A 19,422-nucleotide genomic window follows, 5' to 3' on the forward strand; every position below is an offset into this window, starting at 1 on the left:
CGAGCCCTCCGCGAGCGCCCAGGGGGGGGGGCTTATGAGGCGGCGCGCCAGCTCCGCCCCGGCTGCCATTGGCCGCAGAGCCCACGCCCGCGCGCCCATTGGCTGCGGCTGACAGCTCCGCCCCTCCCCTCCGCCGGGCCCATCAACACCGCACGGCCCGCCCACCGCGCGCTGCGATTGGGAAGGAGCAGGCACCAGCCTTGCCTCCTCATTGGTCGTACTGCAGGGACACGCCGGCGCCCACTCACGTGCCCACTGACCGGCTCCGCTTTCATTGGATACAACGCACGCCAGCCAAAGCGGCCGAGACCAACCGAATGGTGACTGTGCCTCGGATTGACAAGGGCGCCTCAGGGACCGCCCAACGACCCTCACTGAGGGAAGCAAGTATTGGCTTGCAGGATCGGCCCCAGGCGCCGACTGGCTGGGGTGGGTGCCAATCACTGCCCGATGGCTCCGGATCCCTCCCTGGTTATCAGGCGGCGGCTGAGTACGTGAGAACCAGCACAACATCAGCACCCGGCCCGGAGCTCTTCAGAGGGGGTTCGAGAACCGGCGCCGGAATTTGGGCGCCGAGTTCCATAAACCTGAGATGTGCCGAACGCGGAAACAGAGCACCAAAAGCAATGTATTTTGCAAAGGAGGAGGACTGAGGACTGGCAAAATATAGGGTCCACCAACAAGCATTCACACCCCCAAAACAGGTCAGCAAACCTTTGCAAAAAAGGGCCAGGCCTTCGGAATCAAGTTGGGTGTCCGCCCAACAAGTTTCCTAAGGTGTAGGGAAGGAGACGAGTTTGGTCCTTCTTTATTTGGGTGGAAGCTTAGCCGGACCCCATGCCTCCCTGGGGTGGCCTCCAGCGAAGTCAGCTCGCTGAGCCTCGGTTTCCCCTGTGAAATGGACTTGACAACATCCACATACTGCCTGCTTCCCTTCTGGGGATGTTGTAGGAATTAAGTGGAGCGAGGCACGCATTTCTCATGTTCTCAGTTGTCCTCCTTTGCAAAATGAGTTGCCTTGGTTTCTGTCAAGCTTAGCCCTGCAATTTGGAAACTCAGTACCAAATTCCAGCGATAAGCCTAGAATCGCCCTCCCTGCGCATTCTGGGCCAGAGTGTGATTTTGTGGCTTCACATATAACCAGCATTTAATAAAGGCTTGACATCATCATCATTGCGTTCTGGACCAGGCAGGGGTGTGGGCATGCTCCCATTTTGCTGGTAAGGACAGGGGTGTAAATGGGGCAATTTGACTTTTTCTAGTTGTAGATGGACACATTATCTCTATTTTTATTTATTTTTTAACATGGTGCTGATTGAACGCAGTACCTCTGGCTTGAGGCAAGCACTCTACTACTGAACTGCAACCCCAGCCCATTGACTTTTTCTAATAACACAGCAAGCATTTCTCCCTGAAAGTGGTGTCACTCTGAACCATTTGCACACTACAGCTGCTAATATTGTGCTCTAAATATCCATCTGTAGGGGATTGGATAAGTAACTTGGGGCACCTGGTACTCTGGGGTACTGTGTAGCAGCTGGAGGGTGGGTGGGGGATGGGGATGGGGCCGATCTGCGTCTCACAGCACTGTCCTGGCATATCTCCTGCATTGTTGCTGAACAGCTGTAGAATGGCTCTGTATTCAACAAGACATCATGGAAACCAGGATCAAGGAGTTTCTGAGCACCATAGTGTCAGGTGCCCAGAAAATGCACCCCCAAGCTGAGAAGGCTAAATCTTTGGGGAAGGAGAAGAAAGTTTCATGCTTAGTAAAGCCAAAGGAGATTTGGATCTGTTCTGGGTGTTTAAAATTCCTATGGGACCACATTCAGGTAGTCCTTGTGGAATTTAAATTTAATTTTAAAAATAGCAAATAGTAAATGCCTTGGAGAAGCTCCCAAACCAGTGGGAAACACAGGTGTGGGATGGGACAGCATCCCAGGCAGCCCTTCTCCTAATTCCAGGTGTACCCTCTAAATGTTTTGGAATTCAGACTGAAATTTTTATTTCTTAGAAGAACTTAGTAAATTGCTTGACTTTTAAATACCATCTCTTCTGTGAAAAAAAGTTAGCATTAACAACTGTTGAATCTAGAGATTGAATTACTTAGTAATCCCTCAAATATACCCAATTTTTTTGTTAGAAAGTTTTCACGTTAGGGGGCTGGGGTTGTGGCTCAGAGGCAGAGCGCTTGCCTTGCACAGGTGAGGCACTGGGTTCGATCTTCAGCACCAGGTGAAAATAAATAAAACAAAAGATATTTTTAAAAAAGTTTTCACATTAGGAAAAGATTTGTCTTTTTTGCATTCTTTGCAGACATGCAGATCTCATGGCAGGCTGGGGCCAGGAATCGTGCTTGGCTATCTCTCCCTAAAAATGGCATGAGACCCTCTTGGCCCTACTCCTGAGATATCATAGTCAGCAGAACCAGTGCTCAAGTTCCAATTGTCTCCATCCTTCATTTCCTGAGGTGTAGAGCCAAGAAATGGCCACTGTTTTACAAAGATTCCCTTCCCCTATGGGTTAATTTGATGCATGAAAAAAAAACAAAAAACAAAAAACAACATGGCCAATGCAGTGGCACATGCCTATAATCCCGGTGGCTCGGAAGGCTGAGGCAGGAGGATCATGAGTTCAAAGCCAGCCTCAGCAACAGCAAGGCACTAAGCAACTCAGTGAGACCTGTCTCTAAATAGAATACAAAAGAGGGCTGGGGGATGTGGCTCAGTGTCCTGTTCAGTCCCTGGTACCCGCCCCCCCCCCCCCACATACACACACACAAAAAGGACATTTGGATCCCACATTTAAAATATAAATTTTAAAAATATACTGAGGAGGCCTGGGGTTGCGGCTCAGCAGTAGAACCCTAACCTAGCATATGTGAGGCCCTGGATTTGATCTTCAGCACCACATAAAAATAAATAAAATTTATTGTGTCTAAACTACAACTAAGAAATAAATATTTTAAAAAATATATACCAAGGAGAGAGGCATGGTGCTATATGCCTATAATCCCAGCTACTCAAGAGGCTGAGGCATGAGAATCCCAAGTTCAAGGCCAGCCTCAGCAATTTAGATACCCTGTCACAAGACAGGTCTGAGGAAAACAGCCCAGTGATAGAGAACCCCTAGGGTTAAATCCCCAGCTCCCCAGTGTGGTGCCAGAAAATAAAATCACAAATGCATTTCTGGGGGTCCAGTGGGAGAAGGCCCTGCCAGGCTGATTCCCTAGTGGACTGATCTGGTGACACCTACTCAAGGCAGAGCTCGTCCCCTCGCATCCTGTTCCGCATCCTGTTCCGCTGTCCGCAGAACCCTAGGTGAGGACCGGGCTGCTGCAGGAAGGAGCAGGGCCCCCACAGCTTTCTGGGAGACCACACCCCTTCCAGCCGGACCTCCTGCACAGTGTGGAGTCAGAGGCAGGCCTGGGGCCACAGGGGCAGAATGGCGGAGGGCAGTTCTGGGCCCTGGCGTGACCAGGCTCGACTGGTGAGTCTGCACTGATCCTCTCTCTGGCCCAGTAGGGAAAGTCGGGGTGTGGCTCCTCCGGGCGGCTCTCACACTGTGACTGCCCACGGACAGCACAGATAGTAGTTGCCACACTGCAGAATGTCCGACTGGACTAGAACATTCGAGGACTGAGCCCGGCAAGCTGCCTGGAAGGGTCCAGGAGTAGACCCTTGGCTTGTGGACCCCGTGGTTTCTGAGGGCCCTACTCAATTCTGGTCGCAGCATGGACATCGCCACATGCAACAGGGCGGGCCTTACTGGGTGTGCTCGCGTCACTTTATCTATAGGGGCTGGGCTCAGTGGCAGAGCGCTTGCCTGGCATGTGAGGCACTGGGCTCCATTCTCAGCACCACACACAAATAAAATAAAGGCCCGTCAACAACTAAAAAATATCCCAAAAAACCCTGCAGACAGCTCCACTGAGAACGGTGGGCGGACAGCCCAGCACCCTGAGCTGCAGCCCGGACCCGCGCAGAGGCCACCTCCCAGGTCTGCTGTCATCTGCACAGTGCGGGTGACGGTTCCTGCCTGGCTTTCTCTCCTGGGGTTTGTGAAGAGAGAAATGAGATCATTGGTGCAAAGTGGCAAAGAGGACGTACGATCAGATCCATCTGTGGAGAAGGTTTATTCTGAGAATCTACAGTCTGGACAAAGAACATTGAACTTCAGAAAAAGCCTACACAGGTCTCGGTGCTTCTTCCCTAACTCGTCAACAATCTAGCAAGGAAAAAAAGCCCTTTTAAAAACACTCCTGCTCCAGTCTGTCTGCAGTTCTGATTGAAAACATCCCAGTTCCATTGAGGTATAAGCTGCAAACTTTGGTAAAGTTAGAAAAATTAACAAACCACTCAAAAAAAAATACAAAATAAAACAAAAAGCCAACACAAACAAACCCTAAATTATATCTTTCTTGGTACATATACAGTAACTACAAAAAAATTCATTTAAAAATGCGTTCTTAAAAAAAAAAAAAAAGAAACAAACAAAAGAAAAACCCTCCCTAACTCTCAATCACAAACTGAATGTAAAGGATGGCTAGACCCAGACCATCCGATACCCACCCAGCACTGGGAAGAGCTGGACGGCCACAGTGTGCAGAACCTGGTTCACTTTCCAACAGTTCAGTGCTGAAAGCAAAGAGCCCCGTCTCTGGAAAGCGGGAGCCAAGGCACTTGGACGCGGCTGGGGGGCGGCCTCCGCAGCTCGGGGAGCGAGTCCAGCTGAGGTAGCTCCCGGGACAGGGGCTCGAAAGGCGGGTCGCAGGCACCAGGGGAACGCTGAGGGTGTGCCCGCAGCCCGGAGGCCGTCCTCATTTAGGACTTCTTGGCGGTCAGCTGGGCCACCGAGCCCAGGGCCAGAGCCACCACCATTGAAACCACCTTGCTGGCCGCAGGAAGAGGCGCCGGCTTTGACTGGGGGCCAGAGCCACGAACCTTGCAGAGATTGTTCTAGGCAGCTGGGACCTTGCGGGTCGGTGGCGGGAACCTCTGAGGACTTCACAGCAGTAACCGACGCAGTTCCCAGGCCACGTGGTTGCCAAGTCCATCCTCAAACATTGGGGTTGTTTTTTCCCGTTTTGCAGATACATCGCAGGCTGCATATATCAAAAGCTGAACACAACACTGAGAAATGCAACTTCCAGCCAGAACATGAAATTCCTGAAAATGCATGGTTTAAAGAAAAAAAGGAAGACAAGCCTTTTTAGGGAGACTACACGTTAAGTTAAGCCACTAAAACAGAACGGGGGGGGGGAGCCCCACAGCGAGGGGCCACCAGGAAGTGCTGGGTATCACCGGCCGTTGCCGTAGCCGGGGAAGAGCTGGTGCAGGACGGTCTGCAGCGGCTGGTTCACCTGCATGGCATAGCCCCGGCCCAGGTCGTAGCGGCAGGCCGGGCAGCTGAACACCTGGGCACGGAAGGACCTGTCCAGGCAGTCCTGCAAGACACAGCAGGGAGAAGCTCTGTGTGTCCACCTCCACTGGCTGGAGAGAATGTCTCCCCATGGCCAATAGCAGTAGCCGCCTTCTCACAAGGCAGAGGTCCCCCCTGACCCCAGGCATCTGCTATCCACCCCAGCCCAGCGTCCCAGGGTGTGGACAAGCCTTTGCACGGCGGTCGTACCACCTGCCAGGCTTATCACTGCCTTAGAGGGCCTTCCCAGATGCCCCACCGGGCCAGACCTACCAGCTGCCCTGTCTGCCTTCACAGCACACCCGCCTCCCCTGGCAGCCCTCCCGCCCGGGCTGTGCTCACGTGGAACGGGCAGACGAGCCTGGAGACCAGGGCTGCGTCCCACGAACCCTCAACACAAACAGTGATGGCCCTCAGTGGTGCTGGCAGCACACACCAGGGGAGGAGAGGCCTGCTGAGGCCCATCTGAGGGCCCACTCCGGCCTCCTGACCTCCCTGCCCGCCCCTCAGCCTCGATGCTCTAAGGACCTGGGATGCTGCTCCCCACCACAGCCACTTCCTGTCAGGCTAAAGCCACCTCCTCCAGAAAGGCTTCCTTCTGCCCTCAGCGCTCCCTCCCAGACCTCAGGCAGCGCAGCCACCTTCCCCTGCCCTGGGCCCCAGCCAGTAAAAGGCCAGCAGAGGAGAAAGGCAGCTCCCAGAGGCTGGCGGGTGAGGCTGGCGGGTGAGGCTGGGACAGCCAGAGCCCGGGAGCTGTGCTGCAGCAGGGCACTACGGGGCACAGAGGGTTCAGAGCAGGGGAGCAGCAGCAGCGAGGCCAGAGCCACCAGCAGGACCTGGGGAAGGGACACTGGGCAGACAAGCTGTGGGCAGGGGTGGCTCCTCCCGCCCTCACCTTGCACACGTTGTGCTGGCACACGGTGGTGACGGGCCGGAACACCAGCTCCTGGCAGCAGATGCACTGGAAGGTCTCCTCCACCTTGCTCAGGAACACCTGAAACCAGGGGGCGTGAGCCGCAGGCCTGGCGGCCAGCCACCCTCCACGGCTCTCGGGAACCAGTGGCACCACGCTGCCCAGGGGCCGAGGCCAGACCTCCGTCATTCGGAGAACAGGCCCAGAGAGGAAGCCTCACCCGGGTCCCTGCACCAGGGTGGCAGGGCCGGCCAGCTGGGCCACCAGCACAGCACAGCAGGCGCTGTGGAGTCAGGCCAGGCTCAGGGAGGCCACGGGGAAGGTCCACAGAGCAGGCCAGCTCTGCGGACCACGGGGCCAGAGCAAGTGAGAGACGGCGGGACCTCCAGGGTACCCAGCCCCGCCCTGGGTCTGCAAGTGTCGCCTTACAAGGCCCAAGGGAGTGTGCAGATGGGTCCAGGAGGAGACACCCACCCCCACAGGGTGCCTTGCGGTGCTGGGAAGGGAGGCCAGACCAGGCTTCAGCCCAAGGTGCCCCAGGAGGGCAGAGGCCATGTGACCACACAGGCACCTTCAAAAACGGAAAAAGGGGCTCGGGGTTCTCCCCAGAACCACCAAAAGAACCAGTCCTCGCATGGGCGGGGGCTCAGCTGTAGGGTACTTGCCTGGCATGTGTGACCCCTGGCTCAACCTGGGTTCGAGCCTCGGCACCGCATAAAAAATAAATAAATAAAAATAAAGGAGTTGCATCCATTGGAAAAAAAAAAAGAACCAGTCCTGGGCACACTTGACCTTGGCCCCGTGGCCTCGGTGGCCTCTGGGCCTTGTACCTGGCAGCAGAGGCCGCGCTGTTCCGGCCACTGGGCCACTCACAGCAGCCCCCAGCAGAGCCAAGCCCGGAGAACGAGGACGGACTCCCGCAGGGAACCCCCAGGGCAGGTCTCAGGCTTGGGGTGATGCTGAAGGTGACCCGAGGACAGCCATCTCCCGCCAGGACAGGGCAGAGGCAAAAGATGCCCCGACACTGACTCACAGCGACCCTTCAAGGTCACTAGCCCCGCTGAGGGCAGAGGGACCAAAAGGGATGTCCCTGGCTGGGTGGCTCCTCGGGAAGCAAAGGAAGAAGCAGCCACCACCACAAAGTCCCCAGGATGGCCCTAAGGGAGCCGAGCTGGACCTGCAGTGCGCGGCCTGCCTGCGGGGACACAGCCATGCCCGCAGGGAAGGGGACGTCCAGGTGCGTGCCGGAGGGAAGGCGCCCAGCGGGGCCCAGCCAGGGCGCCTGCTGCTCACCACAGGGAAGGGCACACCACACGGGCCACAACACAGGGACACTGCAGCCGGGTGTGCAGACACGGCAGGACACACTGCAGGTCACCCCTAGGACGTCCCGAGTCTCAGCCAGAGCCAGAGGCAGCCTGATGGGCTGCGGGTGGCGGAGCCAGTGGGTGCAGGGTTCCGGGGAAGGTGGGGGGACACGTCCCACCCCAGTGTCTAAGTGACAGCTGTGGGTGACACTTCCTACTCACCGGGCCGTCCTCGAGGGAGCGGAGGACCTCACCCCACAGCTTGGCGTTGGCCTTGTCCTCGCCGATGAGGCTGCGCTGCTGGGCCGTCAGGCCGTAGGGCTCCAGCCTCGTCTTCTTGGCGGCGCGGGTCGTGGGACCCCCCTGGCCTGGGGGAGAAGGCGGGTCAGGAGCGGTGGGCACCCCTGCAGGGCCGCGGAGCTCGGCGGTACCCACCTGTGGACTTCCGCTTCCACTTGCCCTTGCCCTGCGGGGGGGGCGCGCAGCCCGCGGCTGTCCTCTTGCGGTTCTCCTTCTCCCTCTCCCTGTTGGCCAGGGCTTGCAGGTAGCCCTCGGGGTACTGCAGGGGAAGGCCAGGAGGCGGTTTCAGGCTGCGGGCCCTCGAGCGGTCACGGGCCAACCAGAGACGGGCCCACGTGCGCTGCTCAGTGTACCCCCCCCACCCCCGGCCCTGCCTCCACAGGCACCGGATGCCACCCCGGAGCAACTCGGGTGGACGGGGACGGCTCCGCCCAGGCCCAGTGCCACCCCTGGGAGGCAGAGCAGCGGGACGTGGATGAGCGCCCGCTGCCTAGGCACCTGGCCCCACCCGGGACTGCCCTGCAAGGTGGGACCGCTCACCTGCACCCCAGCCCAGGCGGGCACCTCACACCAGGCCCCACTCGGCCCTGGCCGTCCCGTAACCTGGCACCACAGGAAGCCTGGCCCATGCACCGCAGCCCACCAGCTGGAGCCAGGCAGAGTGGGCTCCTCACTCACGACCGCACGGGTTGGTTGTCACCCTGGTTCCAAGGCCACCCACTCACATCCAACTCTCCAGTGTGGTTTATCAAGAAACCCTCAACTCTGACCATGAAGTCCCCAGTTTTCAGTCCTGGGAACATTTCAACGCAGGGACACAGGGCTGGAGCCCAGGAGGTGCAGGACACCCCGTCTGGACAAGCACAGCAGCTGCGGCCTCTCCAACATGCTCGCAGGCAGCAAGACCAGTCACAAGACTCCTGCCCCTGCAGGAGCTGAAGTCCCCCTCCCTGCGTCTGCCATTCCCGTCCCAGCGCCCGGGCTTCTGAAATTCCCCTGCTGCACAAACATGTCCAAATGACACCCCTTGTGACCCCCAGGGGTAGGTGCTATCGGATTCCCACTGGCAATTAAGAGTCCTTAAATAGTCCTCGGCCTTCAGCTGCAGCCCCGAGGGGAGGAGCGGTACCCCTCACAGCGGCGGGGCAGGGAGCTCCCAGGGCCTGCCCTCCCCACAGCACAGCCACAGTCTGCTCTCGCCCCAGGATTCACGCATGAGGACCCAAGTGTCACCTGCACCTTCGACACCACTGGCCAGAGCACTGAGGGCCACAGCCGGCAGGGAAGCCCGGCCGGGAGCCCCGTGGGCCGCAGGGTGGCCTAAAATGCAGCACGAGCTCAGGCCCAGAGCTGGCCCCCCCACCAGTCCACAGAGAGCCCAAGACAGACTCAAGGCAGGACCTCGGGGATCCAGATGTGAGTCTCAGCCACAAGGGTCCCAAGCCAGGTCCCCACTGCACCAAGCGGCAGGCCTGGACAGCGCCAAGCCCACAGTGGCCCAGCCAGGACGCACCTGCATGGTGAGCCCCAGTCTCTTGATGCGGTCCTTCCCCTCCTTGGTCCAGGGCCCAGGCTCGTCGTCGTCCCTCCGCAGAAGGTAGCGCCACACCAGGAAGCCCGACTTGCCCTTCTCAGGCCAGTACTTCACGACCTGTGGAGGGCAGCCATCAGGCTGGGCCAGGCCAGGACGTGGGAGGCCCTCAGGGCCTGGGCACGGGGGCTGGCCGCCCGCGGTGGCTCACCTTATAGATGCCGTCGTAGCGGTTGCCCTCGGCGGGCGCGTACTTGCTGTGCTTGCCGCCCTTCATGTTCCGCACCACTCTGACCGGCTTCCCCGACCGCCAGTCCTTGGCCTCGGCCCCTACTCGGTCGTTGATGGGGGCACTGCAGTTGAGAGCCAGCGCCCTGCGGGGACAGTCGGGCCACATGGAGACTGGAGAGCACCCCAGGAGGGGCAGGAACCTGAGCCGGGACTTGTGCTGCAAACCTGGTCCCTGCAGGTGGGACTACTCGGCTCAGCCGTGCTGAACCTGGGGTCCTCGTGATCACAGCCAGGAGGATCAAGTTCAAGGCCAGCCTCGGCAACTTAGAGGCTGTCACAAAATACGAAGGGCCAGGGTGAGGGTCAGTGGTTAACGGCTTGCCCAGCACAGCGAGGCCCTGGGCTCGGCTCCAGAGCCATTAAAAAAAAAAAAAAAGGGAAACCGGGTTGGCAGGCCACCAGGGGAAGATGGGCGCAGAGACCGAGTACACCAGGGACCGCAGCTGCACAGCTTGGACCTATAGGTCCCCAGAGGCCCACGCCTTGAAGGCTCAAGGTGCAGGCAGCCCATTCCCTCCTGTCCCACCTCACGCTGCCCCTCCCAGAGGCCCAAGCAACAGGCCCCCCCAGAATCACGGGCCAGAACCCATCCCGAGGCCTCTGCTATGGTGACAGCGGGCACAGTGACATGCCGCCGCCACCACATATTGGAATGGACCTAGACAGGTCTCCACAGAGCTCCGTCTTGGATCCCACAGAGCAAGCGTGGCCCTTGTCCACCCTGGGCCTCCTGCCTCTGGCCTCCAGCTGAGCTGTCCTCCAGCCTGGTTGGTGGATTGCTCCTGGTGACACAGGGTGGGGCTGGGCACTGCCAGGGCCAGGAGGCCACTCATCAGGTTGGAGAGAAAAAAGCCACCAGTCTCTTTAGAGACAGCACTGTTCTGCAACAGGACTTGAGAGGTCTGTGCCCAGATGTCACCCCACGTGTCCGAGCTGCTCCCTTGGTTTCTGAAAACATGTTTAACAGTCACTGGGATCAAAACGCCCCCAAGGAGGGTGGAGCACCCCTCTGGTTTGGCTACTCGGTAACCGGCACTGGCTGCTTGGGGAGACCGCGTCCCCGCCTCACTCCTCAGTCTCTTAGAGTAGCACCAGAAGGTCAGGAGGGACATTTTCAAGGCTCTTCGTACAGAGAGCTTTTCAGACATTTGGTACCAATTTGTATTTCTACAAAAACGGAATTCCAGTCCCTGCCTTAGCACTTCTCAATACTGTGAAGTTTGAGAAAACGTTCTGGACTTGGAGGCCGATTCCACAGGGAAGTGACTGGGATCCCGCCCTGCTTCCACCCACAGGGCTCTGGCCGCTGCAGGGCACAGTTCTTCGTGGTCACTGGGCATTTCTTTTTTGAGTTATTTCCAAGTCCTTTGCTTTTGTTTTGAGACAGGGTCACATTAAGTCACCCAGGCATCTCAAACTTGCAATCCTCCTGCCTCAGCCTCCTGAGGACTTGGGGTTAGAGGTGACAGCCACCATCCCTGACCTGGGTTTCTTCCCAGTGGTGTTTTTCCTTGGTGGAGGGCACCAGGGGTTGAACCCAGGGGCGCGCCACCTCCGAGCCCCAAGCCCATCTTGTATTTTATCTGCAGACAGAGTCTGAGTTGCTTAGCGCCTCACTAAGTTGCTGAGGCTGGCTTTGAACTCGAGATCCTCCTCCTGAGCCACTGGGATTACGCACGCGGCCACCGCGCCCAGCTTCTTTCAGGTTTTTGGGTTTTTTTTAATATTTTCTCAGTTGTAAATGGACACAACACCTTTATTTCGTTTATTTTTATGCGGTGCTGAGGATCGAACACAGGCTAGGCGAGCCTATTAAATAAGAAATGACAAGAGGCGGGCTCGGGCTCAGGGGTCGAGCGCGTGCCTAGCACATGGAGGCCTGGGTTTGATTCTCAGTGCTGCATATAGATAAAATAAAGGTCCATGGGAGACTGAAAATATACGTTTAAAAGAAATTTTAAAAGCCCTTTACATAGAAAAAAACAATCATCGTATATAAGGTGTCCAACTTTCCTCAACGGTCATCAGCCCTGTGTACAGGTGTCACTGAGGCACTCTACGCGGTTTAGGTCATAAGATCTTTCACTCTTTCCTTTAAGCTTTGTGATGGCCTTCATGCCGAGAAGCCCAGCTGTCCTGTGGTCAGGGCGCGGCGACCTCCCGGCCTCTGCAGGGCAGCTGCAAGCCCCAACCCTCGCTCACACGGGGTCTGCGGTCCTGCAGCGCGAGGCCCGTACCCTCAGAGCTGGAGACGATGGCCATCTGGCCGTTCATGGAGAGTGTCCACTCTGTCCCTCTGATCGACCCCCACGTCCCAGCCAACACAGGAGGGGGGGGCTCCTGGCTGCCCCCACACGCCCTGCAGGCCTCCTGCACCTGCCGCCAGGCCCAGACCAAAATCAAGGAAAGGGGAGACAAGACAGGCCCCTGGCACGCACCTGTTGGTGTTGGTGAGCTTCTGGTCACAGGACTGCTCTGCAGTCCGCTTATTGCCAGAGAGGTCGCGGCCACCGCTACCTGTGTACGTGAAAAAATTCCCATGGTCCTGCAACAGACGGGAAGGGCGGTGAGCCCCCGAAGCGGCAGGTGGCCTGCGGCCCAGCCACGCGCCCGGCCCGGCCCAGAGAGGAGAGGAGCCGGGGTATGGATACCGGAACCCAGAACCCTGCTGGGGCGCGTGGCTGTGAGCAGACCAGCCTTCGGAGGCTGAGGCAGGGGTCCAGAGCTCGAGGCAAGACCCATCTCACGGTCAGGAGAAGGACGGGTGTGGCCCAGCGGGACCCAGGGGACCCAGCGACGCCACGGCTGGTCAGGAACCAGGAGCAGGGAAGCACTCCCTCCAGAGGCCCCGGCCAGCGGCAGAGCCAACCGGCCACACGGCAGGGCCCATTCCCAGGAGCCCCAGGGGCTCAGCCTCAAAGGCAGGAAGGAGAGCAGTGGGGGCTAGCCCGCGGGAGGGGACAGTTCCAGTTTGGGAATGAGAGCAAGTCTGGAGCTGTGGGGGACGGCTGTGGCACGTCCACACGTGTGTGCTCAAGCCGAGGTCTTGTGACAGTCTGGGTAGGAGGGTCCCCGAGAGCTCCTGCGTTCAGGAACATCTAGAGGCCAGGTGCCAGGGCTGGGGGAGCTGTGGCCTCAACAGTCCCTGCCTACCTGAAGGGACCACTGTAAGGCGAGCGGGTGGCGGGGGCAGGGCAGGCTCTGGCAGGGCGACTCTGCCCCACGGCCCTGCTCCCTCTCTTGCTCCCTGGCCGCCAGGGGGCCCTTCCGCCATGAGGCGCTGCCTCACCTTGGGCCCAGAGCAGTGAACTTGGCTACCTGTGGACTATGACCTCTGACCCCGAAAGCCCGAATCCTCCAAGTTGTTCTGGTCAGGTACTTAGGTCAGAGGGACACAAAACCTGACTAAGACATGTCCCAAGACCTCCCGTGGCCAAACACTGCCCTGAGGCGTCTCCCGCAGCTGGTCCAGTCCCTCCCTGGCCGTGACTTCTACAGCTGAGATGCAACCACAGCTGTCCCAGCCTCCCGATGGCCCAGCTCCACAGCCGACTCAGGGCGACATCTCCTCTCCTCACAGAGGGCACCTGGCCTCCCCGGGCACTTCAGGGCCTGCGTGGGTGGGAAAGGGGCGACCCAAACACAAGCATCCTGTCCGGGACGGTCAGTGGGACCACCTCGACGGCCACCGGGGGGAGTGACAGGAGGAAGCTCGTCCACGCGACAGCCTGGACAGGGGACGGCCACGGCAAGGCACTGGCCTCCTGCCTCCCAGTGTGCACTGTTCACCATGAGTCTGGGGGCGGGGGGGTCCAGTGGGGGGACGCCCACCTGCGGGAGGCACTGGGTTTGACTATCAGCACCACAAACAATCGGAAAAGTAAAGGCCCCTCAACAGCAACAACAATATTAAAAAGTAAAATGGACTTGGGGTTCTGAGACTTTCAACGTGATGTTCTGGACCACAGTTGACCGCAGGTGACTAAGACTACGGGTGGGGGCGCCCACCTGGGACAGGCACACCAGCTGAGACTATGTATTCACAACTTAAAAATGAAGCAAGGGCTGGGGACACAGCTCAGTGGGTAGAGTGTCCACTCACAAGCCCAGGCCCTGCCTGGCTTCGCCCCCAGCACCACAAAGGGAAAGGAGAAAGGGAAACACAGCAGGCCGCGCCGTGTGCATGCGATCCACGGCTCAGGAGGCCGAAGCAGGAGGATCTTCAAGATTGAGGCCAGCCTCAGCCACGCAGCAGGGGCCTTTCTCAAAAGGGGAAGGGCTGCAGTGTGGCTCCAGGGAGGGCTCCCCTGGCTTCACCCCATGACTGAATACAACCAGAACACCCCACTCACCACGTCGTCCTCGTACCCCCCGGCCAGCACCAGCGAGTAGGCCCCGTCATTGCTCCGGCCGTGGATGCCCGCCACATGAGGCCTATGGACACCCGACTCACTGACCTGCAAACCCATCAACAAACAAATGGAGGCTGCGGATGTGGCTCCAGCGGTCACGCGCTCACCTGGCATGCGCAGGGCGGGGCGCTGGGTTCCATCCTCAGCACCACAGACAAATAAACAAACAAGAACTAACAAATAAACATTGAAAAACTCTTAAAAAAAAAAGCACCTCTGGCCCCAACTGCGGCAGAGACCCCGAGGCCCCTGGAACCCACCACCTGCACAGCTCCCGGCCCGGCCAGGCCCAGCCCAGCCCCAGAGGGCACCACTCCAGCCCTGCAGTGGGCACACAGGAGAGGCTGCACCTCGGAGGACACTGGCCAACGGCCACCCTCTGCGGGGCAGACTCGGGGTTCAGGCAGCCGCTCCGCCCACGACACTTAGAGCCCTGTCACTGTCAGGCCTGGCTGGCGGCGGGGGGGGGGGGCAGCACTGCCCTGAGCTCCTGGCCCGTCTGGACCTGCCGACCCCAGGGACACCCTCCCCCTCTGCCACTTCAGTGGATCTCATCCTGGCCAGTTCCACGCCAGGAAACCGGGGGGACACAGAGTGGGTGGAGGCCCAAGACCGCAGCCCAGACCCCCCAGCCCTGGTCAGCGGTGCCAAAGCAGCTACTCCTCCACCTGGCACGTGTCTGAGGGGGACAGATCCCAGCTGTCGAGTCAGCCACGTGCAGGTGCTGTCCCTAGGCTGTGACCCGGTCCAGAGCAGGGCCATGACACGCACTTTGTGGTGGAATGAGCAGCCGCTTCTGGGCGGGTCTCACGGGCCTCCGAGGGGCAAGCACTCAACCCACCCCTGGCGTCGGCAGTGCAGAAGCCCCCCGGGCTCTCCCCTCCCCGCCAGCCAAGGGGCCCTCGGGGGCCTGTCCCAGCACTGCCTGGACACTGCCACGAGAACTGCCCGACCTGCAGATGGGCCCGGCAGCCCCGAGGGGCTTGGAGGCCAGCATGTGGGGGGAGCCTGCGCCGGGACCTCAGGTACCTGGACTCGGAACCGCCACATGGTGCCCACAGGGATGCCAGGGATGGGTCCATAGTGGTTGGAGGGGACGATGGTGCACTCCTTTGTGCGTCCCACACACGCCATGCCCTGTCCGGCAGGGAAACAAGGGAACAGCGTGTGAGCGCCCGCTGGAGGGGCGCGGGGCGGCGGGCGCGGGGCGGCAGCGGCCTACCTTGCCCCAATCCCGCTGCGAGGACGACGTGGCCGAGGCCATCTTGGCCTTCTTCTTGCTCTCCTTCAGCTTCTCGCCGGCCAGCACCACCTCGCTGGCGTCATTCCGACAGTCGGGGCAGTACCTGTGACCACCTGGGTGTCAGCTGGCGAACGACTGTGGGAGCAGATGCGTCCTTCCGCCTCCAGGCCGGACGCTGCCCTCCCGCCCCCATCCTTCTGCGCCGCCCCAAATGGGGACATGCAGCCCAGGACCCCACTCTGGGTCACCTCGGGGATCTCAACAGCCACATGCAACAGGGTTGACCCCCCAGGGGAAGAAGTCCTGTCCACAGTAGGCTCTGGCCCCTGCTGCTGAGCGTCCCTCCCAACAGGGACAGTGAATCAGAAGCCAGATGGGACGGGGCAAGACCCAGCAGGTGCCTCTGTCCCCCAGGGCCGGTTTCCCCACCCCCACTGAATGGGGGCAGGACAGCAGGGCCCCTGCATGCAGGAAAGAGGGCACAGGGCCCAGCAGGATGGCCACCTGCCCCCCGGAACACAGTGGCCAAGAGGCTGCTTTGGCACACACCAGAGCAGTGAGCCCTATGTCCCTGCCGAGTCCCAGATCCACAGAGGGCTGCAGAGAGAGCCCCCGCGGCCACCAGCCACACCTCGTGCTGCGGCCCACTCACCACTCGGGTTCGATGGGCACGCTGCTGAGGGGCGGGTCGAGGCAGTCCAGGTGGAAGGCCATGTCACACTCGTCACATATCAGCTGCTTGTCGGGGTCCTCGCGCCTCCCGCAACTATGGCAGGCGCAGATGCGGCACAGCTTATTGGGATCGTCCTTGCAGTGCTTGCAGGAGGGGCCGTTCTTGCCTGCACACGTGAGGCAGGGTCAGGGTGCGGGCTGGCCGGGCAGCACGGCCCGAGCCCCCAGGCTGTGCGGCGCCCAGGCCCAGACTCACGTCTCATGAGGTTGTCAGCCACAGGGCTCCCTCGGCCAGGGCACTCGATCTTGAAGACTTCGTCCACAAAGGCGATCCGACAGTTGTTGAGAGCGTCACCTCTGGGGGATGACATGGGAACATGAGAACATTCCACCAGTTTCCGTAACAGCCGGCTCACGGCTGCCTCTACGAGGGCCAGGAGGTGCCGAGGGCCTGGCGCACCTCCTGCCCATCCCTACTGAACCGCACGAGAACATGCCAAGCCAGTGTCATCCTGTGACGCACCTGGCAGGTGGTGTGCACTGCGGGAGCTCGAGCCTGACTTGGGCTCTCCACCAGAGCCACCACGGAGACTGACCCACCTGCCCAGGAAAACACCCAAGAGCCCCTTCTGTCCAGTAAACGACGCAGGATCAACACGGCCATCAGCCACACCCAGGGGGGACAACGTGTGAGGCTGACGTTTCCAGAGTCTATGTTTAGAAAGAAACGCAGGCAGAAGTGCACGTCCCCCCCACACGACCCCAGCACAGAGCGGGGGCAGAGGCCGGGCCAGGGCGCGGGGGCAGAGGACAGGCCCGAGCAGCCCCGGGGCCCAGTGCTCTGCTTCCGCCCAGGCACCCAGCGCGCGCACACACCCTTGGAGACAGACGCAGCAGGACAGGTGACCAGTGGCCAGGAAGACGTCTGATCATCAACGTGGACACACTGAACAGCCAGCCTCGGTGGGGAGGTGCCAGGAAGACCCGCCACACTGCCAGGTGCTCCCCTCCCTTGCCACCGATAGAGGGCACAGTGAGAACACGACCCGGGCACCCGCCAAGAGATCCAGCCTACAAGAGGAGGGCGCCCACCCCGAGCAGCACAGAAGAATCACCAAGAGAGGTCACATCCTGGGCCAAAAAAACACACTTCAAGGGCTGGGGATGTGGCTCAAGCGGTAGCGCGCTCGCCTGGCATGTGTGCGGCCCAGGTTCGATCCTCAGCACCACGTACAAACAAAGATGTGTGTCCACCGAAAACTAAAAAATAAATATTAAAAAAAAAATTCTCTCTCTGTCTCTCTCACTCTCTCTTTAAAAAAAAAAAAAAAAAAACACACTTCAAGACTTAAAACCACACAGAAGATGTCAAACAAGAATCACTAATCAAAAGACAATGGGAAGCCAAGCAGGTAATCCCGGAGGCTCGGGAGGCTGAGGCCGGAGGATCACGAGTCGGAGGATCACGAGTTCAAAGCCACCCTCAGCAACTTATCGAGACTCTAAGTAACTTAGCAAGACCCTGCCTCAAAATAAAAACCAAAAAAGGGCTGGGATGTGGCTCGGTGGTTAGGTGCCCCTGGCTTCAATCCCAGGTACCAAAAAAAAAAAAAAGATAATGGGAAAATCTCTAAGCAACAATCTTCAAAATTAGCCGCAAGTCAGAGAAAGTCTCAAAAAATTTAAAATGCAATTAAGAAAACCAGTTGTGGACGGGGTCATGGCTCGGTGGTAGGGCGCTTGCCTAGCACGCATGAGGCCCTCGGTTGGATCCCCAGCACCACGCAAAAATAAAAAATAAAATAAAGGAAAGCACTGTTCAACGCCATGGTCTACAGTCCTAAGTCCAGCCCTAGAGAGCAGGGCCGCCCACAACAGGCCGGAGGAGGCTGCCCAGAAGACCCATGAAAGACAGACAGAACCACAGGACACGACAGCCGGTCCCACAGACGCGGAGGGTGGCCCTCGAGAGGGCTGAAGGAGGAGCGCAGCCCCTCTGCTCACAGGAAAGGGGCGACTCCTTCAAAACTACAGGCACCCCGACTGGACCGCAGCAGCACAGCCCGGACGGCCTCTGGACCATTCAAGAAACCGGATTCATAAACACAATCTCCTCAAAAGTATCCAGACCCCCAGGGTCACCCCAGAGCCTAAAGAGGATGGGCATCGAGCTGCCCGGCTCTAGCAGGAGCAGGGGAGCGAGCGCTTCCTGCTCATGTCCTGAGGCCAGTGCTGACCAGACCAGCGACAGCCACACCAGGCCCGCACACTGACCCCTGCTCCTGTGAGCCCGCCAGCCTGGAGACGGGCATGAGGCCCTGGCTCCGTCCCAGCACCACAGAAAACGAACAAACCTCAAGACACCCACGTGCCCCAGCCGAGTGGACGGCTGGGACAGTGGTCCTCCGTGCCAGGGGACGCTGGTCAGCAGCTGATATAAGCAACAGGAGCGTGTGTCCCCAGGAAGTCATGCAGAAGGGGAAGCTGACGGCAGAGACCACCTGCCACCACACCCCCACCAACGGGACGTTCCCGGCACCCAAAGAACACTGCTGCTGGCTGGAGGGGTGGGGGAGCCACGAGAGGGTGACAGGCCAGGTGCCACACAGGCCCTGTGGTCCCAGCAACGCAGAGGCAGGAGGACCCCTCAAGCCTGGGAGTTTGAGAGCGGCCCCGAGGGAGGGGTAAGACCTCGTCCCTACACACAGGAACAGGGCGCAGCCCCGGTGGGGCTGGCGGTCAGGGACCTGCCTCGGCCAGGCCCTGGGCCTCGCCCTGCCCTCTGAGGGTGGTCAGGGGAGACTGGAATCCCCGCGGGGGTCCCGAGCTGGCCCGGGGCGGCGGCTCACCCGATCTTGACGTTGGCGTACAGCTCCCGCGCGGTGCGCGTCTCCCGCTTCCTGGTGATCTCGGCGTCGTACCAGAAGCCGCGCTCCTTGGGGTAGTCGGGGTTGTAGTTGAGCATGACCACCTGGCCCACCTCCAGCTCCTGCCACTTGAGGATGGTGCGGGCGCGCGCGCGGACGTCCCTGGGCCTCATGGAGACCACGCCGTTCTCGGGGTAGCTGCGAGAAGAGCGCAAGCCTGACATCCTGTGGGACCCGGAGCCACAGGGTGTCAGGCTGGGCCCTCAGCCGCCACCAAGGCTGGTGCAGAACAGGCTGCACTGCAACACCAGCTGGCCGCGAGGGCCATGCTGGAGATGCGGGGCGCACCGGGCAGGCGGCGGTCCTCCCGGAGGCCGGACCCGGACAGGGCTCTGGGCCTGTTCTGGAAATAGTGCGCAGATGGCATCACACCAAGGTGAGGTCACACTGCAGCAGGGTGGGCCC

General features: G+C 59.8%; 1 protein-coding gene across 5 annotated transcripts in view; it reads right to left on the reverse strand.

The window, feature by feature from the left end:
* Window positions 1-4,116: 4,116 nt before the first annotated feature.
* Uhrf1 (ubiquitin like with PHD and ring finger domains 1) overlaps window positions 4,117-19,422 on the reverse strand; it is a 28,473-nt gene continuing 13,167 nt past the window's right edge. For 3 of the 5 annotated variants that reach the window (XM_058579202.1, XM_046444016.2, XM_046444017.2), the window contains exons 5-17: window positions 18,940-19,155; window positions 16,347-16,447; window positions 16,071-16,257; window positions 15,398-15,521; window positions 15,205-15,312; window positions 14,116-14,220; window positions 12,202-12,308; window positions 9,684-9,846; window positions 9,455-9,592; window positions 8,077-8,200; window positions 7,864-8,009; window positions 6,317-6,415; window positions 4,117-5,446 (exon numbers count right to left, since the gene is read on the reverse strand). In XM_058579202.1, the coding sequence (XP_058435185.1) occupies window positions 5,300-5,446; window positions 6,317-6,415; window positions 7,864-8,009; window positions 8,077-8,200; window positions 9,455-9,592; window positions 9,684-9,846; window positions 12,202-12,308; window positions 14,116-14,220; window positions 15,205-15,312; window positions 15,398-15,521; window positions 16,071-16,257; window positions 16,347-16,447; window positions 18,940-19,155 (1,765 nt within the window). In that variant the 3' untranslated portion in view covers window positions 4,117-5,299. Of the gene's footprint in view, window positions 5,447-6,316; window positions 6,416-7,863; window positions 8,010-8,076; window positions 8,201-9,454; window positions 9,593-9,683; window positions 9,847-12,201; window positions 12,309-14,115; window positions 14,221-15,204; window positions 15,313-15,397; window positions 15,522-16,070; window positions 16,258-16,346; window positions 16,448-18,939; window positions 19,183-19,422 lie in introns of all 5 variants that reach the window. The other 2 variants (XM_058579200.1, XM_058579201.1) reach the window with 1 other exon arrangement.

This window comes from Marmota monax, unplaced genomic scaffold (genome assembly GCF_021218885.2).
Source record: "Marmota monax isolate L192 unplaced genomic scaffold, Marmota_monax_Labrador192_F-V1.1 WCK01_AAM20220418_F8-fsc00102, whole genome shotgun sequence".
Classification (NCBI taxonomy): domain Eukaryota; kingdom Metazoa; phylum Chordata; class Mammalia; order Rodentia; family Sciuridae; genus Marmota; species Marmota monax.